The sequence below is a fragment of the Candoia aspera genome, chromosome 1, assembly GCF_035149785.1.
Source record: "Candoia aspera isolate rCanAsp1 chromosome 1, rCanAsp1.hap2, whole genome shotgun sequence".
NCBI classification, from domain to species: Eukaryota; Metazoa; Chordata; class Lepidosauria; order Squamata; family Boidae; genus Candoia; species Candoia aspera.
This window is the reverse complement of record NC_086153.1, coordinates 88,156,559-88,179,932: the sequence shown is the minus strand read 5'-3', so window position 1 is coordinate 88,179,932 and position 23,374 is coordinate 88,156,559. Positions and strand designations below refer to the sequence as shown.

Here is a 23,374-nt window from a genome sequence, read left to right as displayed (position 1 = left end):
ATTGCATATCATTGTAACTGTCTGATTGAAAATCGTTCATATTTAATGTGATTTTATGACAATATTTGATATTGAATTTTGTCTGTTTGCTTGTTTGCTTGCTTACTTTTTATTCTACCTCTCTATCCAAGAGAGTAGAGTACACCAGCCAGCAAAGATGCAGTAAGTGATTACAATATAATGCTGTGTGCTACCATGGGAGAATATAATCGTGGCTAATCGATTTTTTAAAAGTAGAAATATTGCCATAATTAGTCTCAGTAATTGAATTTGTCTACTTGTTTTGTTAGGCTTTATTTTCCTAATCAGTGTGGGTGTTTGTAGTGAATAGAACAACAGTTTTGCCGTGGTCTATATCCTGTCTGATGGTACCAGAAATTCTATTAAGTTAATGATACTACTTTTACATTAAATTAAAAAGGTGTTTAAGAAACTTGTGGAAAAGAGAACTGAAGCTAAATTTCCAGGTTAAAGAGAATGTTTTACTACCTTTAAAATTTGTCTTGAATGCAATGTGAGTTGTATTTGTTTGTATTTTCCTGTCAGATTTTGAGTGGACCATTACCATCCCATATATTCATTTTCCTTCCCCAGCAATTTTTGGGCATCTCACATTTTATTCAAAGTTTCTTGTTGAAAGAAAGAAAGAAAAGTTTATTGTGTTCCATTATTTTACTTATTACACCAGGAAAGTAAAATAAATCAAAAACATTCTACAAGTATTATTTGCTGGTGATAGGCAATTTTGACGAAAGCGGAGCACTTTCACATCCCATTGATTTCAGCAGGAAATAATATGATTTCTTAGGTCCCTGCAACTAGAATTGATGGGAGTTACAAATTATTAGTCCCTGGGCCATACACTAATTTTGAAACATGAGAGTAAATGTACTTCACTAAAATCATCTTCAGATTACTGACTATAAAACATAGAAAATATAGCTTATGTTATGAACCAAGTTAGGAAATAAAATTACTTCAGAGAAATCACTGTTCAGCTCATTTGCCATATAGGCATCACCAGGTTCTCAATTCACTCTTTATTATACTCTGTGTCCTTTCAGGGCCACTTCAGGATTGATTTTCATTTAAAACTACACTATTCTTTCTTGTTGCATTAGTTGCTCATGTTTATCAGGTTGCTTGTATGGAATGGGGAGAATCTACAAGTCATGAGAAAGGTTTACTTTTCCTCTGGCATTTGAAAGCTGGGAGGTTTGGTTTTATAATATGCACCGTATTTTTGAACTCTTTGAGATGATAGAGAAAAAATGCTGATGCTACCAGGAATGTATTTCATAAAATGGATTACACTATTTCCATAGCCTAATTCAATAAAGTAATCATGAGGATGAAAAGATGATTTCTTTTGCACTTGTAGGGGGAAGCTAGGTTGAAAAGCAGCTCATATTAAATGTATACTGTATCAACATTAAGCAAAGCACCCTATTGGGCAAAGGATCTGCAACAGACAGCTACAATTTAAATATTAGGATTAGATTGACTGAGTGATTGGAGTTGTATACCATTGCAATTCCAGGCAACCTCTAACAGTTACATCATAAAATCAACACATAAAAGAATAAGAACAAGATAAAATCTAGTTAAAAATAATGAGCATAATGCTGAATTATGTCAGTCTGCAAATGTCCTTTGGAATAAGTCTGTCGTAAGTACTGTAGCTGCTGGAAGGACAGCAGTGAGTTTCCTTGGAGGGAGACAGGCTATTCCAGAGTACAGGGACCAAAACCAAGAAACCAGTGAATAAATTTATTAAATAAATAAACACACACACACTGCCCGCAAGTACCTTCTCTGTTGCAGCACCTCCTTTATGAAACAGCAACCTTGGGAGAGCCAGATGCACTGACCCCTTTAGCCTTTTGTAGAGCATTACAGATCTGGTTATTCCCCCAGGTTTTTGGGCCAGGATGCTAAGCATGCCTAGTTGGCTGATTGGTTTGGTTCCAGTCCCTGGACTGTAAGTGGAACGTTCTTAGACTTCACACATAAGTTTATATTTATTTTCTTGTTTCTGGTTATTTACATTGTGTTTTTGTTTCAGTTTTAATCCTTGTTCACCTAGAATCACTGTATTTACATGTGTAATTTATATACATCTATTATTAAGTTGATCATATAGTTGCAGCAGTGGACTAGCACCCATGGAAGTAATAAAATTTAAAAAATAACTATTGAAAGTCATTCAAGAGAACAAAATAAAGCCCTCTGATTTATCCCATGTTCTGCAAATATGAGAGCATGCAACAAATCTCTGATTAGGTGCCAAGAGTATAAGATGAGCTTTTGTGGTCAATAGTGAAGCAAGCTTTTCTCGTAAGTATGATGCAAAGGCAGACTGCTGTGGCGCCATCGCTGCTTCGATCCACTGTGCCCGCTTTCATTTCTATGGCGTTCGGAATGGACTGCAGAATCTCTGGCTAGCAGGTTACTGTCCAATTTCAATAAGCAGTCCCTAACCTCTTTATCTCTCATTTCTCCCGACAGCTTAGACGTAAATGGGCCCATGCTCTATAGCAGAAGCAGAAAGAATTTGGGTTGCACACACTGGGGGAAACACTATAGACTTTTATTACACGGTTTTATGAACCATCGTTCTAAAGTGCATCTTGAGAGCTGATCTAAGTATCACTTGAGCTGGACAATAAATATGGGTGCCCTGGAGTACAACATGCACACTCCCAAATCCTAACGTGCTTGTTTTAGGTTGTCTAATGGCACATTTTAAGGAACAGTTGTACTGTGTTTTTCATTATCCACTTTGTAGTGTCAGACAGTTCACAGGATCAGGAGCTTTTTTAGTTTAGTACCTGAAATTCAGACTGGCATGATCACCTAGTGCTTTGGGATCATCTCCATTAAAATGCTGTTTTCTATTACAGAGGTTTTCAGCGCCTTCTGGATGTAACCTTATGTAACCTTATGGCTTCTTAATTGCTTTCTCTTTTGAACCTGGCTCCTCCTCGCAATGATATACTTAGACTTTCCAGATTTCCCTCCATCCTACCCTGGATTCTTCTTTCTTCAGGATGATTGTGGAGCCCCCTTTTGCTGGTTTGGTTTGGTTTGGTTTGTTTGTTTTGAATATTTTGCTCTTCTAGTCAGTTGTATCTTTTATATGCTTTTCTATACATATAGGTTCTTAGTTATAAGCTGCCCAGAGTCATTTGGGAGTTAGGTGGTGCACAAATTAGATTAAATTAATACAATTACATAAATAATAACTACATTTCCTTTATACCTAGTGTTCTTGTGAGTTTCTTTTCTCTAGTCCAAGCAAATCACACCTTCCTTCTTTAAAATATCTCAGGTAGAAATTAGGTATGCTCTTAATTGCCTAGATACAATTGAGGCAGACCTTTTTGTTGTTAGGAAAATGACATCCAGAGAGCAGCCTGAGCAATCTCTGACCATTGAAAATTTCTTCTGAGAAAAACCACCTTTCCAAAACTGTTGTTTACATTCAAATGGTACTCCCATTGGAGGTGTGATTTTGGTGTGTGGAAGAGATGTGCTGCTACCCTTCTGACTTGCACTAGCTTCTTAGCAACTTTCTTAAAATTTTGATTGAAGGGCACGGGAGGTAAGCTACATCAGATCTCGTCTCTAAAGAACTGTACCGTGAATTAAACCTGGATTGTATTTTTGGATCACATGGACCTTGAAGAACAAGTAAATACTGACTGCAGAAATAAAATTATTTTTGCTTCTACAGTTTCATCATAAGCTTGTGAAACCTTCAAGGAGGAACAAAGATAACTCCTGTATAAGTCTTGGGAGATGTAGATCTTTAACCTAATAGTCCTTTTTTATTGAAAGTCTGGTTTGATGTTAAGCATTACCACCATCTGCTCTGTAAATGAATTCAATAATTGTCTCCTGTTTTTTAATGTGAGACAATAATGTACCTATAAAGTAGTTCATACTTGCCCGATATGTTTATTTTACTTATTTTACTTTATACAGTATATTGTGTTTTGCTTTTATTGTGAATTATTTATCATTTTAATGTTTTGGCAGTTAATTTGCAGATTGCAAAGTGCTTCAGTTTCAAAGAGAACTTACTTTTCCTCTCCAAAATGAAATCTTATTGTAATGGCAACAAAGACATATTTAGAAGTGCTGTCCAGTTAAAAATATTTTTATTTTTTAGCATCAGATGAAAAATGCATTGCCAAAGCAAATGTCTTTTGAAAAAAAGATTCTGAAGGAAGGACACCTATGTATGTATGTATGTATGCCTGTATTTTTCTGTCATCATTTTTTGACTTAAAAACTTAAAGTGATTCAGAACTGGGTTTTGGCAGCTTACTTTAAGACCCTAGTGTTTCTTTCTCCCTTGCTTAGTTTCTTTATTAGCTACTTCTTCAAAATAGTCAACCAGCCTTTGAATATGATTTTAATTCCTGTCAAAAGATTGAATTTCCCTGACATCCCAGAAGCTGGACTACAAACAACTTTGTTCAGCACACAACCAAACACCCCAAGCCATCATGCTGGCCAAACCAATAAATGTCAGATGATTTATCCTAGAAGCACAATACAGTACTGACAGAATTGTATTTGAACTGGGGGGGGGGGAAGTAAAACGGCACAGATTCTATCAAATCACAAGGTTCATTTTCTCCTTAGCTTATCAATTAAAGCCCCATGTATGCTCCCCAAGGCCTCTAAATCAGGAGACGCCTCTCCATTTCCAGACTTAACAGGATTTACTTTTAACCCAGGCATTCTTAATTATGGCCTTGGGCTTACTCTGCTAAATGGATTGGTAGAGTCCATAGAATGCCATTGGTGAAATTGAAGAATTCCTAAATTGCAGATTAACTAAGATCATGAATTCAGCACAGCTGTTTCATTTTTCCAGTTGGAACAGACTAAGATGCTTTCAAAAAAGTATAAAATAGGTGCTTTTCAGTTTTAACTCAGTATATTTTTGAGAGTGCAAGAGTTATTATTAAAGTTAGCTGGGGATTAAGTGAGACAGGTGTCATAATAATTTACAGGCATTCTTCAAAAGACGTTGTGCTTACTTTAACTCTTGCCCCGCCCCCCAGTAACAGGCCTTTATGCATAGAAATGGATCTTTGAGGCAAAAGAAGATTTATATTATTACATACTGTATTCTCAGTCTCTTGATGGATGGGCCAGTGAGACAATCAGCAGCAGTGACAGAAAAGCCCTTGGATGATTGAAAGGATGGACAGCTCACAGGATAATTGGCAACAGCAATGAGAAGACTTCAGTTCCCCAATCTTTCCCCCCAGTTGCAGAGATTGACTGCAAGTTAATTTATAACTTCTGTGTCTGGATAGACTAAGGCATCCAAAGCCTTGCATGTTGAATGTGCTCTAATCATTATTTCTATGGCCCTTATGCTTTCTGAAGAGCAGGTAACATGGAATTGATTTACTTAAAGCCTTTCATTATTTTGTTCCCAAACTCAACTTACTTAAAATCTATATAGTAGCCAACCCTATTTGAAGAAATAGTTGTTCTGATTTAAAGGAATTATGGGTGGAGCAAGTAGGGAACTAAGAAGAAGGAAGAAAGAATGTCCTGTTCCTCAGCCAACATGTGGAGGCTAATTGTCTCATGTCATCCACATTCTGGGCAAATCTGTCCTGGGAGTGGGAATGAGGAACAACCTACACTTAGGGAGTGTATAGCCCTCTGCCCTCTGGAACATCCAACCTTGACCCTGCTGGCCTTTTGGAAGGCCTTGAAGACCTGGCTATGTGCCCAGGCCTGGGGTCCCAAATGTGTGAAGGGCCCCGTTTTCCTGGTTGTACTGACGCTAATGGATTATAGTATCTCTTGGCTGCTATTTGCATTTAATTTCTTTGTATTGTGTTTACTTGTTTTTATGATTGGTTTGAGATGGGCAGCTATACAAATTGAAATAAATAAATAAATGGGTGGGGTGGGGTGGGGTGGAGTGGAGTAGCACTATTAAGCTGATCAAAGTTTCTGCTGTGAAATTGGAGAGGGTAGCGAGAAAGAAATGGGAAAGTAATTCATTCCCAACATTAAAACTGGAGGCCACACAATAAATCTGAGTAGTAAATTTAAGACTGATGAAGGAAGCATTTCTTTACCCAGCATTTAATCAATTTGTGGAATATGCTGCCACAAGGCCTAGCCTTGGCTGCTAGTTTAGAGGGCTTTAAAAAAAGACTAGACAAATTCCTAGAGGACAAGCCTACCAGTGGTTACTCACCTTGATGATAGGGTGTGTGGCCTCCAGGCATGGAGCAGTCTGTCTCTTCATATGGGAACAACAGTGTGAAAGAAGGGTTGAGGCCTTGAGCTCCTACTTATGGTCTTCCTAGATGCTTCTGTCAGTGTGTCAGATAGAATGCTGAGTGAATGGACCTAGGCCTGATCCAGCAGGGCTGTTCTTATGTTCTCATTCCTATGTTTTGGATAAGGAATTAATAATGTCAGTAGTTTATGCATTAGCTTGCGTATATGCCCAAAAGAGTAGAGGGAGAATAGAAGGGCCATTAAATGTAATCCTTCAAGTATACTGCTGCAAATCCTTCTCAGATCAATGAGATCTATTCCCTGGGAAGCATATATAGAATTATATAATTAGGAAAGCAGGGAATTGATTTGATGCAACAAAAGCTTTTGAAATTTTGCTTACTTCTGGCAGCAAATGTTATAAAGCTAGAAGGTTATTGACTAATCCTGATGGGCTGACCTTTTTGTCAGCACAGTCAAAACTGTGCACAGGATGAGCTAGAAGTTTGCATCACAAAGCATAGGAAAGTTTTACACAGCTGGGTAAATTCGTTCTGATGCTGCAGTTGCCACATATCATGCATAGCTACTGTACTTTTCTGTCCCATCACCTCAGCTCCCATCCCCTACGTAACCAATCAAGCAAGTTCCACAGAAGAGTTTCTTCTTTTACATGCAGTCTCTTCTCCAATGAAAATGAGAAATTTATTGTGAGCTGCAAGCCTTACAAAGTCCTTGTACAGTTACGGATAGAACAAGACTGGCTGAAAGTTGGCATATTTATAACTCTTCCCAGGTTTTACATTCTAGCACATCCACCTGCCCAGCTGAGTTTGCATTAGGTGGTAGTTAGGAAGCAAAGTTAACAGCCTGATGATCCCAAAATTATACAATGCAGTCAGTGGTTTACTTCCAAGAGAATGCTTTCAGTATTCTTTTTTAATGAGCTACATTTCAGAGAGTGCACTGAACCCTGGAAGATCCCTGAAAGGATCTGATTTTCAAACACTAGGATTCTTGAACTCACAGTAGCTGACACAAATATGCACAGAAGACTGGATTAGTGAGCTCATGATGGATCAGTACCAACTCTTAAATTTGCATTGAAAGATAGGGTCAGTTTTGAGGCGCTAGGCAATTCTAGACATGCATGGTTTTGTACAGCTGATCAAAGGTTACAACAGTTGTCAAGGCATTGTAGTTGGTGGGATAAATGTACAGTGCATTGCATATAATTATAGAATGGAAGGGATGAAGGTAACTTAGAGATCATCTAGTCTAACTCTTTGCCTAGTGAAGGAAACTTCTACAGAATCCCCAATAGATGGCCAGACAGCCTCTATTTAAATACCACCCATGATTTGGAGTTGACTGTCTCCTGAGGAAGTCTGTTCAGCTCTTGAACAGCTCTTATCTGACGCTTGGAGACAAACTAAGTTATATAATATAAAGTTTTTCAGATTAATTTTTATAATTTACTCTGGCTTCATAACATGGGTTTTTCTGGCGACCCTTTGAATTTTGTGCATAGAATGAGGACATGGAGTCCAGCTTGTACCGAAATATCACAAAATACAAGGAAACTGTCATTTTGAAAGCATATGTAATTATGTGCCTTTATCTGACTTTTTTCAGTTTAATTTTAAAATTTTTTTAATATCATCTCCCTCGTGTTCAATGGTAATCGGTTTTATGCTTCTGTCATTTCTGTGCTCCATTTATTGGCCAGACATCAAGGAGATCAAGGAGACAGAGGCTAGTTTTTCATATGTCAAATTTGGATGTTTTTAAGGAAAGTTGAAAATGTTTTGATGAAAAATGGACCCATGGGGTCCAGCATAATAAGCAGAGATAGAAACACTGTGTTTATGCAGCCAGAAAGAATTCACTGATTTACTGCTATTTGTAATAGACGTGATCAGTTTAGACAAATGCTTATCAGAATAAGAAACTGATGTCTCTAAGGTGATTTTATATTGAACGAACATTTATGTTTATTGCAAACATATCTGGATTATAACAAAACTTATTATAGTTTTATTTTTAATTTTATTATGTCAAACTAAACAACAGAAGAATAACTGTCAAATCAATCTTTATTACAGTCATGCACCAGCATAAGGGGATGAGGTACAATCATTAAAAAGAAGCATACAAGTAGAATAGATAAAGGCATAAAAACTTATATGTAAAAGCCTTGCAAAATATGTAAACTAAAAACTAAAAGTGCATATAAAAACATAAAAGGTATAAAAAATTAAAAAGTGAGAATCTAAAAGAAGACATGGGAATATTAAAACGGTGCAGGGGAACATTACAAATTCTATATATAGTATATGTGAGATTGTATCTGTTAGATTGCAGGACACCATAATATGGCACATGAGTGCCTACTGAGTCTAATGTATAATGCTGAGTCCCAAGCATGAACCAGAATTCATCATTTGGCAGATTTTAAGATGCACAGAACTGGCAGTGCTATATGTTACCAATCGAAGCAAATGCTATATGTTGTAGCAAAGTTGGTATCCAAAAGCAACAGGGAGTGTCCCATGCACCCTGGATATTTATGATAAAATTGTAGAATGAGACTATTGCAAATGTTTATAATACAGTGCTGGAGAAGATGTGCTGTGTTGCTTCTGTTTGTCCAGAGATGGAAGCCTTTCTTTATGGACCCTCAAGGATTGCTTGAAGTGAGGGCATGACAGCGTGCCAAAGTAAGGGCCTTCCTGTGCTTAAGAGCTTCCATCTTGGATGGGTATGCCATGGGGGAGGCAGGGTACCTGATGAATTTGCTGACAAAGTTTGGGGTCCTAGTTAGGTCAGACAGTGCTCTGTATCTGTTACGCACTGTTTGACTAGTGCTTTAGCTTAGTCATAACACATGTTAAGTAGAATACCTGGGGAGAGGCCCCAAGATGACATTGTAGTTGCCAGTCCCTGTTTCTATACAGATTGGAATTAATTGCCCATAGTTAGGGCTGCACAGCCCAAGGGGAAAATAAGCCAGTAGTTGAGTATGGCCAACCATACTCTAGCTTCAACTTTCATAAAGCCTGTCTCTAGTCACAAGGTAGCATTAGGTACATGGTTAGGAACTTGATGGACTGACCTTAGAAATATTGATTGTACAAGCTCTAGCGATATAAAATTGAAAAGAAGGCTCTGTGTGCAACATAGAGAAGCTGTGCTAGTGTTTTGGCTTGAAGTACTTTGAAAGCTGCTGTCCTGTTCAGACTATGAGATGGCCAGGCAGAATTACTATTAAATTATTTATTTACAAATAACTATTTACAACAGTGAAGATCCTTAGAATAAATTAGGCAGTGCAGTTCAATCAAGTTCACCCAGGCAGTGGAGGATAACAAGGCAAGGCTGCAGATTCAGACGTAGAAGGAGATCATGGCAAAACAGCAAAGCAGAACTCAGCTAATCCTCTCAATGAGGCAGCAAGACCCGGTGTAGCTAGAGCGTGTGACGAGGAGGCTTGAGGCACAAGTTTTGGACTGGGCGTGGAGCCTAGACTAGGCTGGACAACAGAGGCTAGGCAAGGCTTGACTGGAGCATCAAGTCAAGGCTTGGATCTGGAGACAAGGCAGGACATGGCTGGAGCATCAAGGCGAGACTTGGGTCTGGAGAGAAAGCAGGACTCGGCTGGAATGGCAAGGCAAGGCTTGGAACTGGAGGCAAGGCTGGACTTGGCTGGAGCGACAAGACAAGGCTCGAATATGGAGGCAAGGCTGAACTTGGCTGGAACAGCGAGACGAGGCTTGGAACTGGAAGCAAGACTGCTTGGCTGGAACAGCAAGAATAGGCTCGACTGGAGCAACGTGTGAAGGAAGCAGGTCTGTGACGGTAGGAGAAGCTGGCTCTGATTCCGCGTCGGCTACAGGTGACGCTCCCAACTCCGGTAAGGACTCTTCTGCAGATGCTGTGAAGGATCGGTTGTCTCTGGCAGCTTGCTCTTGGCGTGTGTGCCTTTTTAAGTGATCCTTTCCACGCCATTTTTCCTCTGCAGCCAATCAGGCTGCCTTTTGATTTGCACACTTCTCTGCTCTCCTCTCTTGAGCACTGATTGGAGGATTCAGACCTCCCTCCGAAGTTTGTCCAATCAGCATCTCTGATTTCTCCCGCTCTGCTGAGTCACTCCTGGTTTCTATTTCCCCAATTCCCTCCTGATAAATTTCGTTTTCCCCTTCTAGCTCAAGATAAGTTTTGTTTTCAGGGTCAGGGTCAGACTCAAACCTCACAGCTGCACTTTTAACACAGAACAATTGACATACTAAGTCCTGTTTATTGTCCTTATTACAATTTTGCTAGTTGTACAGCACATAGAAAATGGAAAAATAAAGCTTGTTAGATTTAGCAAGACTAAAGCAATTGTAATATTTTTAAATGCCCAAATGCCTAGATTTTATGCCTAAAGTAAGGAAATTTTTATGATGTGGAGTTGACTTTCACTTCTACATATGTAGTTTTCTAAGTTGATTTATTTGCTTTTGCAAGTTTGTAAAACGTTATGAACTTTCTTGAAGGAATTTTCATTTTGATTGAATGAAAAACATAAAAACCATTGAGTCCCAACTTCTATGCAGGATTCTGTATTAAATTGTCCCAACAGATGGTTATTCAACCTCTGCTTTGCACCTGTCCAGCAAATGGGAACCAGCTACTTCCCTAGTAATCAGATAGAACCATAGAGTACATAAGCTACCTTGTAAAATGTCTTCTCTGCTCTGTCAAATCTTAAAATCAAGTAGTAATGTGGTAACAGCTGATTGACTCTTTATCCTGTATGCTTCCTGTTTGCTTTTCACTTGTTTTCTTTCTTGCTGTGGTTTTAAATATCTATCAATGGCGTCCACAGCAAACCATGATGATGCCAGAATACCAACATGTGTGATGTCATAATACAAATGCTGCTATTATGTACTTTATTTGTTTTATTGAATGACTCTGGGTGGCTTATATGATAAAAACAAAAAGAAGATTGTGAAAATACCTGAACATCTGGAAGGAACAAATACAACACCCCCAAAACAGCCATCAAAATACCAACAAGGGTTCAAAGTAATAATTGGAGGTGGAAGAGTTAATTGTGAAAACAGTATGGTGGGAAAGAGTTAAGTACCATATATTGAAATATTTTCTCTGAAAGAAGTTGAGGAAGGGAAGTTGCAGTTGAGGACAGGATATTCTCAGTTCTAGTAGAGGGCACTACAGAATAATGGACTTTTGTTGCAGGAAGAAAAATTCCAGAAGAATGTTGGGAAAAACTTCCTAATGGTAACAGCAGTTCAGCAGTGAAACCAATTCATTACCCATGAAGGATGTGAGTTTTTCTTCAGTTTAAGCAAAGGCTAGATGGCTACCTGTCAGGGATGCTTTTGTTTGGATTCTTGAACTGAGTAGGGTGGTTGGACTCAACGGCCAACTGTCGGTTGGTCTAAATGGTCGTTTCCAAGAATCTGTGACCCTCAAACTTTTTATGCCATATTTCAGATATTTGGTAGACTTCTGGGTTCTGAGATTTGAATTGGATATGTTTGGCTTTGTGGTATTTATCTTTTAAAATGTGTGGTTAAGGTGCTGAGCAAAGCATCAGTCTTCCAGTTAACACTGTCAAAAAAGCACAGGAATGAAAATAATGAACGGAATGAAAGTTCATGTTGGATGTTTTAGAAAGGACAGGCGTGCCTCAGCACTATGAAAATCCATTGCAGTAGGAAGCTTGGAAAATAGATGTTTAGAGTCATGAAGAAACTTTAAAGCCTGATTTTAAGATATTGTAAAACCACTAGCATTTCCCTTGTAACTTTTCAAGGCTGATGAAATGACTGATCTATACCTTAGATAAATCTTATATTGTGATAATATCCTTAACATTTGGAAGAGAAATATCATATTTAACTTTCTGTTAATGGTGACAAAAATCTAAAATTTTGCTCTCTACCTTAGCAGTTAAACAATTTTTATTACATTATGCTTTCTCTTCTGATATTCACAGAATTAGTCAAGAGTGCATGTGGAAATAAAAGGTAGTCAACCCATTAAATATTTTTTTGTTAAAATTAATGTTAAAATTTAGGTCTGCAATCAACAAATAATATTTTTGTTGTTTAGAAATGTGTGAGAGAATTGAATAATTAAGAAACACATTACTCAGCATTAAACAGAACATACTTCCTTTTTTTCCTCACTAGTGGCAAACAGATCCAAAATAGCTTTTATAAAAAAGCCATTTAACTCTCCATTTCCATGTTTATATCCAGAATTTGATGTTCACCTCTCCATTGATTGATAAGCTACAGTAAATAGATTAAAACTTACATTTTTAGCAGAAATTGGTCACAGAAGAAAGATGAACTTTAAATGAGGTAATAGTATATCATCTTAAGAGTATTTGCAGGATCAGCTGGACTGGAACTGTATTGCTGAGTACTCTTGAGTCCCTTGAATTGCAGCAGGATAGAAATGGAATAAATTCCTCTTAAACAGAACTATTTTCATATTTACAGGCATAACATTGATTAAAGGTTTTAAAATAATATTTAACAAAGACATTCTGTGTTCCAGTTAGGAGATTTGGAGAAATAGATGCTACTGCCATTGCACTGTCAGAATAGTTTATAGTGCCTGGAATGAAAAGAGAGCTGAAAAGTATGCAACAAGAAAACCCCAAAATGGGGAAGAAAACAGGGGTGCCTACAGTATTTGTGCAAACTTCTGGACTGCTTATCAATGAGGGGCTGTAGCAATGCTGACACTCAACACCAGCAGCATGCAAAGAGTCAAAAAAACCATGCATGTAGTGAAAGATACAGCAACAGCACAAATCCTAAGAGGTCACTCATAGACATAAATGATAGTCTTACTTGGGTCAGTGACTTGGCATTGATCGATACAGAGAATATACTATCTTGTTATTACTTGGACTGCTCTTTATAGGCACATCATAATGTACAATTATGTTAAGTTTAAATTTTATGAGGAATGTGTGAAAGCAGTCCTAACCCTCCAAGGTCAGTGGCTGAGAGGATTAGAATGGCAGGCTGATAGCTCTCTGCCAAATGAAGGGAGGAGAGCTTATGTCTTAGGAAATAAATAACAATTTCTGTGCAGTTTTTCAAGCCATCAGCGATTTAGTGAAATAGGACATTAAAGAGACAGCTTGGGAACCAGTGAACCCACAGCCAATTTGTTTTCTTTAGACAAACTGATCAGCTACGTCAACTGAATTAGCAGTCCAGTAATACAGCACTTGGGCCATAATAGCTCTATTTTATGTGAGTGGAAGAGAGCAAGGAAGATGGATGCAAAGACTGGGGAGTAAATGATCAGTTGAATGTAGTAGCAGTGATAGCTGAAAACTGAGCTCTGGAGGGTAGGAAAACCCCATTCTCTGATAATTGGAAACATTTTTCAGTTCTCCATTTTGACATTAATAAGAACTATATCACAAAAAATCTCACAATGCCAAAGTTTTGTACTTTATTCTAGGATTTTTGTGTTACTTTTTGTATTATTTTGTATTTGTGCTGGCTGCTAATCTGCAAGTTTCATCCAAACTGGTATCAGTAAAGCCTAAGAAGACACTCATGAACCAGTTTAGCCTCAGGTTCTTGTCTGTTTAGTTCTGTCCTGGGATCTTGTCAACATTTTACAGTCTTCTCTTTAGGAAACACAGATGAGTGGGCCAGTAAAAGTGCTGTATTAGCAAAGTTTGATGCTTGTATGTTACATACGTTCCAACTCCATTATCTGGACTTTTTATCTTTACTCCTATTTATATTATTTATCACTGTAATTTTATACTGTATATTTTATGGTTGTTGTTTTAACTGATTATTGTAAACCTCCCAGAGTCCCCCGATGGGAGGAGATAGGCGGGGACAAATTGGATAAATAAATAAATAAGTGCTCAATTCCCATGTACAAGTGAATTTGTGCACACGCTTGTGTTTGGCTGGGACCTTTTAACTGGGGCATGGCATAGACTTATGAGTTCTCACTTGACCTCTAGAACTGTTATGTTAAAGTGAGTAGTTCTTCCTACTGGCTAATTTTGGCTCTGGATTGGCTAATTTTAAAGGGGAGGGTTGTTTTGTTTTGTTTTGTTTACTGGGAAAAAAAGTGGTACTTAGAGATATACAAATAATAGTAATGGAAGTTCTTTGGTACCTAGTATTTCCATTAGCCATTTCCAGCTGAGCTGCCATAATATGTTAGCCTGTATAGTGCCAAACTGAGGTGACTAAATTAGTTACATCCTAGATTGGGAAAGATGTACAGCACATTCCATTTCACATAGAGACCATTTTTTGATATCCATGGTTGAGTGAACAGTGAAAATGTATTTTCTTGTTGATTTTGGCCATCAGCATTATTATTTACCTGAGTGTACCTCACTTATTGGAGCAGATATAAAGAGGAGAATATAATGTATTGCTTCATTAAATACTCCTTAATTTGCTAACATATACCCAATTTATGAATATCATATTATATTGGATGTCTGAAAGGTTCTTTTTAAAATATATCTAATTAAATTAGTTTTCCAGTTTTACTGAAATAAAATAATACACTGGAGTATGGTTTGAATGAAGTGATTGATTGATTACATGTTATCAGGTCATTACCTACTGTCAGCAACCACATAGATAGATTTTCTCCATGATGATTTGTCCCTAATTTGGTCTTTCAGGTCTTCCTCAGTTTCATTGCCGCTGAAACTGAGTCTATCCACCTTGCTGCTGGATATCCTCTTCTCTTTCCTTCCACCTTTCCCAGCATAACAGCCTTCTCCAGAGAGCTGGGTCTTCACAAAATGTGTCCGAAGTAGGATAATTTGCATAATGTGTCTGAAGTCTGATAATTTGAGTCTGGTCATTTGTGCCTTGAGTGAGAGCTCTGGGTTGGTTTGTTTGATGATCCACTTGTTTGTTTTCTTGGCTGTCCATGGTATTTCAGGAGTCTTCTCCAACATCAAAGTTCAAAAGCATCAATACTCTTCCTACTCTGCTTCTTCAGAGTCCAACTTTAGCTTCCATAGAGTGTCACAGGGAATACCATTGATTGCACAATTCTGATCTTTGTAGATAAAGAAACATCACAACATCTGAATATCTTTTCCAAGGCCTTCATGGCTGCTCTACCAAGTGCTAGTCTGTGGCCTATTTCTTGACTGCTTGTTCCTTTACTGTTGATGGTTGATCCTAAAAGGGAGAAGCTGTCCACCACGTCAATATCTTCACTGTCAATTCTAAGGTTTGTTTTTCTACTTGTTGTCATTAGTGTGGTTTTGTTTATATTTAATTTTAGTCCCATTTTTCACTGTGGTCCTTGACTTTTATTACTAGGGCTTGCAGATCCTTTGCATTTTTGGCTATCAGGGTAGTGTCATCAGCTTAGTGCAGGTTATTGATGTTTCTTCCTCCAGTTTTAAAATCATACTCATCTTCTACCAACCCACCTTCCCTTAATATATATTCAGCATATAGGTTGAATAAATCAAGTGAGAGGATACAGCCTTGTCTCACTCCTTTGCCAACCTGGAGCCAGTCTGTTTCACCACGTTCTGTCCATACTGTGGCTTCCTGACATGTATAGAAGTTTTTCTTGAGGACAGTGATGTTCTAGTATTCCCATTTTTCTGAGTCCATTCCACAGCTTGATGTGATTGACACAATTGAAGGCCTTTCTATAATCAATGAAGTACATAGCGACTTCTTTTTGGTATTCTTTGGCTTTCTCAATTATCTAGCATGCATCAGCAATAATGTGTACCTTGGCCTTTTCTAAAGCTAGTTTGAACATCTGGCATTTCTTTTTCCATGTAGAGCTCTAATCTGCATTGGATGTTCCTAAGCATTATTTGAGTGAAGTAATAGTATATGTAGGGACGCGGTGGTGCTGCAGGTTAAACCGCTGAGCTTCTGAGCTTGCGGATCGGAAGGTCAGCGGTTCGAATCCGCGTGACGGGGTGAGCTCCCGTTGCTAGTCCCAGCTCCTGCCAACCTAGCAGTTCGAAAACATGCAAATGAGAGTAGATTAATAGGCACTGCTTCGGCGGGCAGGTAACGGCGTTCCATTTAGTCATGCCAGCCACATGACCACAGAATTGTCTACGGACAAACGCCGGCTCTTCGGCTTTGAAACAGAGATGAGCACAGCCCCCTAGAGTCGGACACGACTGGACTTAATGTCAAGGGAAACCTTTACCTTTACCTAAATAGTATATGTACTGTATATATATGGAAACTGAATGTGATTGCAATATATTTTGAAGTTCTGTCTGCCAGCCGACTTTTCTATTTTGTATATAGAACTGAATATACAAACTCTTGATGGGTTAAATGGTGGGCAAAGTTGTAATATTCATTGCATTAGAATATTCTTAGAAGGTAAATATAGCAGTGTATTAAAGCAATTACTTCATGATTTTTGGAATGGGTGGATTAAAGGTCATTTTGAGTATATTTGTAACTATTAAAGTTAATCTGAATACTGTTAGTTTTTGGACTGCAATTGTTGCAAAATGTTCTTTTATAATAAAAAAAATCTCAGTGAAACCATTACTTTTTCACCCTTACAAATAGACTAATTCTGATGTTCCATATGAATCCAAGCAGAGAGAGCAGCTACCTTGGAAAATAATATATACTGCCTAAGCATCTTGATAAGTATTTTTAGGGCATTTGCAGAGCATCTCTCTTGTTCTCTCTCTTTTTCTTTTTCAAATAAGTAATACCAATTGCCTTTTGAGTTAAATTACTTGCATGCTAGGTACAAAAGATATTGTGATGATTGCAAAGATTTCAAGGGAGGTTGGGGGGATGCTTCTTTATAAAAGGGGCCCGAGAATTCAAAATATGGGATACAATTTGGCAACATGAGAATGGCCAGCATTTCAGTCCAGAGTACATACGGGGTAGAATATTGTGCAGTGAGGACTTGTCATGCTGCTGGCTGAGAATCGTTCTCAGATGAGGAAGAGGACTATGATGAAGGACTCTGTGTTGGGACAAAGAGCCCAGAGCCAGGCAACAGCAGAGAAGTGGCATTATGCCCCACTGCCCTATCTCTGCCTTGGTTGACTCAGACCATCCATCAAACCCAAGGGAATTCTGCTTCCTATATGTAGAAAACCAGAAAGACAAAGACAGCATGGCTACATGGAGAAGTCCTTGTCACAGGAGGATCTATTTGAGAGTGGTCCAGCATTCAGATCAAGATGGATCAGTGCCAGTTGTGCTCAGGTGCAGGCTGGAGGCTTCCAGTGCTTAAGGAATCACCCTGTAGTATGACCCTTGAACAACACTACACTAGAAAATACTAAAAATCTGAGAAATGTAGAGCCAAAGAATTAATCTTATTCCATAAAGATCTAATACATGCTCTTCAGATAAAAGATTCTGACACTATACTAAAAACTACTTGCTAAATTCCCCATGTTTCAAGAGTGGCTTGCCATTTCATATTGTATAAATGGTACACACAGTAAGTATACATGATGCATAAGTCTGAAGTTTGTTTCAGCAGGTAGCCGTAGCTGCCTAGATTCCTAAAATTTGGTCATTGTGTATTAACGATATAGCTATTATTCTCATTATTTATTTCATTTTTGCTTCCTGGTGATTGAAAATAATATGCATGATTCTTTCTTACAGTCATCACACTCAAACAACCTCCTGGGATCACCCTAAAATGACTGAACTGTTCCAATCATTATGTAAGTGCCCTTAAAACTAAAGCCTTTCTGTGTGCAAAAGTGTAGTCTGTGCCACATAAACAGGATATAAGTAACCCTACACTTTGTTATAATATCATTCAGGTTAATAGTTCTTAAAGTCAACTATCGCCAATGCCTATGTCATATGCTTGTGCTTTTTTTGCTTAGAGGAAATTGTTTTGTGGTCCATAAGGACATTATACCTCCCTAAACATCCACCAAGTTCAGTTTATTAATTGTAAGCCTTTTAGTTAAAGCAAAGGTATGTTGCAATTTACCCTTAAAGCAGAGTTTTCGTATAATGATCATATTTATTCCTCACTCATTAAAAAAAGGCATATCTTCATGTCATCCCATGCATTTGAATATAACATTTTCATAAATTTGCTTGATGACACTCTAAGGAATATAATTTGACTAGTACTGCTTTAATAATAAATTCAAGGTATAAGAACTGCATTATGAAAGCAGTAAATGACTTTTAATAGCCAATGTTGTGGAATGCTTAAGGCGCTGAGTTTAGGACTAGGTTTCAAGTTTGCCTCAGCTACAGTATGAAGTGGATGCCAGCACGACAGAACTCATGTAAAGAAGTTACAGGCTATCCCAGATAGTCTTTTTTTAAAAAGGATTTTTAAGCCATTACAATTGCTAATTGATCAAGTACTTGTAACCTGCATGTACATAACCACCCTTTCCTTCCCCTACCTGCATCATCCCAGTTGAAATCCTACCTCAGTTTAACCATTCCATGTGTCTGATGGTGAGCTACAGTTCACAAAAGCATATGCCTTTTAATAAAATTGTTAGTCTGAAGAGGTGCTACCAGATTCCTTCTAAATCTCAGCCATGAAAGTCACAGGGTGATTTTAGGCCCATCGTTCTCTCTTAGTCCAACCTATTTCAGTTGTTTTTACAGGGTGGGTGGGAATGAAGGAAACAGAGCTATATATGCAACCTCAAGCTTCTGGAGAAAAGGCTGGAAATAAACCTTCTAAGTATAGCCATCAAGGATTGCTGTTAGATGCATTACTAGCACTTCTTATCTGGTTATGAATATATTGAAATTAAGAACTACACAGTCAGAGATCGATCATGTGGCCCTTTTCCATAGAATTCACATCTACTGGGAAAGTTGCTACCAGTGTGTGTTTATCACAGTTTTGACCATGCAGGCCTGGAATTGTGGGAGCTGCTGCAAGGAGCCTCTGAGGGCCACACCAAAAATATGCCAGATGGAAAGGACTGGTGCAGGGCAGAATGTGCTACTGAAAATCAAGGTCTCATGCACTTCTGAAAGGTTTAGGAATGGCCACCAGAGCATCTCCAAGGGTTGTCACTAAAAAAGAAACACCTTGACTATATTTGACTTAATTTGCATTGAATCAGATCAGTTCACTTTTCCTTTGGGTCCATCTACTACATTGTTCTGATCTATTTTTGAATCACCATCCCTGGTATAGCAGGCCATGGCCTGAGAGGTTGCATACCTCCACGTTACAGTAACTAACCTGTTTTGTATTTTTAAAAAGTAGTAAGTTTCAGGCAGAAATTGTTTTTTCCCGTGTGAATCCATTCATGTAAATGTTACTGTGGTATTCAGAGTAGGACTATCTAACATGTTAAACGACTTCCACTATCCTATTCATTCTTCTGAACAGGAACTGACTCTTAAATTCTTACTTGATCTGTAGTACTGCATTCCTATTTTCTCATCTTTTAATTAATTAAGAAGAGAATCAACTATTGATACATTTTGTTAAAATTGACAACAATTGTTTCATAGTATTGGGCTAATGCTTCCTTAGAATATACCGATTTTTTCTTCTTTCCCCTTTTTTTAGCTGACTTGAACAACGTGCGCTTTTCTGCTTACCGTACAGCCATCAAGATCCGGAGACTACAAAAAGCCTTGTGCTGTAAGTTTACTTTTCAAAGTTTGTTATTTCTTTATTATTTCAGGAAACAAAATTATCCTGAAGAATCTGGAGACAGTTTCTTGACCTGCAGATTTTGGTGTTCAAAATGGTAATTCTAATCAATCCTAGCATGAATCCATTTTCACCCAACTTGCATCAGTTGTGACACTTTTTTGGAATGGGGTGGCAGACCTTATGACAGCGATTTATACTCTCTTATCACCTTGTGTTTAGATGCCTGCAAGGCGCATGTCATGGGCTGACCGCCTTTGCAAAGATTCAGAAACTGCAGTTGTTCTCAAATACAACAGCCCAGCTGCTGACAGGAGTAAGCTGCTTCAGTGGCATAACACCTGTGCTGTGGCTACCATACTGGCAGCCAGTAGTCCAAATCAAAGTGCTAGACTTAACCTGTAAAACCCTTCATGGCTTTAGCTCCAAATTCCCTTCGGGACCATCACTTCTTAATCGAATCCACCCTTCTTGTGCATTTAATCTGAGATGGGATGCTTCAGGACTCTTCCTCCGGTGAAGCTTACTGGGGGGGACTTAGAGGCAGGTCTTCTTGATAGTTGTCCCTGCCCTTTGAAGCTTCTTTCCTCAGAGGTCCAAAATGACTCCTTTTCTGCTGTCATTTTGGAAGGCTTTTAAAATTATTTTATTTTGGAGGGTCTCTAGAGGTTAAGGTTGTGCTTGCATGCCATTGCTGGTAAGATGAGACATTGGCTTTATTTATTTGAATTTTATATCAGTTTATGATCATTTATGTTGCCTATGGTTAATTTGTTTTTATGGATATAACCCATTTTGAATTTTATGGTATACAAACTGTAAATTAGCAAATAATAAGCACACTTGATGCCCGGGAAATGTATGGGGAGTACAACACCCACAATTCTAAGCAATTAAGGTAGGTAATAGATGAATGAGAGGAAGAGGGCGAGATGGTGTAGGAAGATTTGTCCATGATTCCTTTTGGAGCAAAATATATGTTGGGGAAACATACACACATAAACATAAAGAACTTTTATGCCATGTCATATTGTCTACTGTGTAGAAGAACAGCATGCAGTGGGGAAAATCCCTTGCTGTTTGCTGAAAGAATGATTAAAGCACATATATCTTTCAGTGAGCTGTACCATTTTGGATTCCTGGTTGTGGGTTATGTTCTTAAATAAACATACATATTTTTCTTTTTAAAAAGTGATCCCTGCATCTGCAGAACATAATCTCTCAAGAGATTATACAGAATGGGGCAGCAGGAGCGGTATGTGACTAAAGTTGACATTACTGAAATTTCCAAGGATACCTAGGAACCTACAGCTGTCTTTTTCAGTCTCCCAGCTGCTTATTTTCTTTGCTTAGCAGCAGCCAAATCTTTTGCTTTTCTTCTACTGTGGATTACACTGACAATTTGGGCTTCACAAAGGCAAATCAGGTTCCCAAAAGAACGATCAGCTCGGTATCTCTACAGATAGATTGAAACGGCAACAGTATATTCATTTCTGTATTGCATAGTGTGAATGCAGGCACAGGACTGATTCAGTGTAAATCCAATACAGAAATCTGCACATAATATATAGTCTAGTAATGTAAACAAGACATAAAGCTTGAAAGATACAGAAAGAATACTGAAAAACATAAAATCTATTGCCTGATGTTGGCTGGGAACTATCAAATCTTGAACCGATGCATTCTTTGGCCTTTTGAATAGAAATGCTCTCTGAGCAGTAATTGTTCAGTGAGACATTCTCTCAAGATATAAAATGGCACTGGGATTTGTCGCAACATCAAGGGCTTTGTGGACAGGTAATGAAGGAGAGAAAGTGGTAAGGCGATTCTGGCACCAAGAAGTAGGTTAATCACACTTTTATTTTTAGCCTTGCCTTCCCAGAAAAAATGTAAGGTTTCCCTGTTCACAGTCCAGGAGATAAGTTACTGGAAATCTCTTTAGTGTCGATGTTGTGCAGAATGACTGCAAATGACTGAGCTGAAAACTCTTGCTTGGCTGCCAGGCCTCACCGAACCCAAATCCAATTTTGCTCTTTTAAACTAATCTCTCTGAAGCAGAAATGCTAACAGGTGTTCCTTTTTTTTTTTTTAATTTTCCAACAGCTCTGACAATAAAACATCCCATAAACTCTGCACAGAAACAAGCAGTCACTCTATTAGATATTAAATGTTTTTAATTCATCAACAGACAAATCTTTAGAAAACATTACATTTTCAGTTTTTCTTGACTTGGTTTTTAAAGCTTGGTAGCCTATCTCTATTTTGGATCAGTAAAGTGGAAAAAGTATTATATATTTTATTATCGGAAGGCACCAAAAACAAGCTGAAAAGCTTAATTTGGAGACTCTTTAATTCTCTAACTTGTAGATTTGGATGAACAACTCTGCAATGCTTCCATCTTAGGTATCACCCAAACCAAGCTCTCATGTATATTCTATTAAAATGGGAAATAGTTACTATAATTTAAATGCTCCAAGAGTGCCAGACTATATATAATTTCAGAAGGGCTAACACATTACGGCAAAGAGAAGGTCAGATTGAATCACTTTTAACAGAGGGTCAACATTGGACAGTTAGAGGCAACTGTTTTAGCATACCAATTGCAAAGTTCAAAGGGTTTGGGGTAAAAATTATAGGGATAAGCCTGAAGTAAGTCTGTTAGAGTCTTTGCAGAGAATAATATACTTTAATAAAATGTTTTTTTCCCAGCTTAAAGTTACAGCATTAGACTATAATAACTCCAATATGTGTAGTCCCAATACGTTTGGCAAGTACAGTACCAGCTTGGGGAAGACTAATCTAGATTCTTTAAGAATGATGCATGAATAGGAAATGACAGCAGTTTAATTGCAGATCCTACTTTTTCCTGGGGTAACAAATCCAAGTAAATTAGCATTTCAACTCTATAGTTGGATTCAGGGAAGGCTAAATTAATCTCTCTGGGGTCACATTGAAATCTGTGAGGCAAGTTGAATTTTAAGATGTTCCACATTTTAATTTTAATGGGAACTAAGGGCAAATAATTTAGATGCGCTTCATTTTTTTTCTATTTGTTACAGGGAATCATTCCTTTCTCTTGAAAAGATGTGTTTAGTTTATGGTTTGTCCAGCATTTCATTGGGTTGATTTGGCACTGCTACATCAAAACTACAGAAAGATTGTTGTATAGCAAAACTAAAGCCAGATAATATTTTGTTTATAAAAGCACAAGACAAGTTATATAGTGTCTATTTTTAATTTTTAGTCATATCAAAGACTTGAAATCTTTTCACATATTTAGTTGTGTGTGTGTATTTTTTTTCAGCAAGATTTACACATTTTCAAAAGTGTTTTCTGTGCAAAGGGATGTCATAAAAATTACCTAGAGGTTATGTATGACAAATCATTATAGAATTCTTTATTACTACAATTTCTGACTTCTTTGTTACATTTTCCTAACATC

General features: G+C 37.8%; 1 protein-coding gene across 4 annotated transcripts in view; it reads left to right on the top strand.

Moving 5' to 3' along the window:
- The window catches only part of UTRN (utrophin), a 398,463-nt gene that overhangs the window by 297,160 nt on the left and 77,929 nt on the right, over positions 1-23,374 (top strand). For all 4 annotated transcript variants that reach the window (XM_063309056.1, XM_063309084.1, XM_063309065.1 and 1 more), the window contains 2 exons: positions 17,940-18,001; positions 19,846-19,920. In XM_063309056.1, the coding sequence (XP_063165126.1) occupies positions 17,940-18,001; positions 19,846-19,920 (137 nt within the window). The remainder of the gene's footprint in view (positions 1-17,939; positions 18,002-19,845; positions 19,921-23,374) is intronic.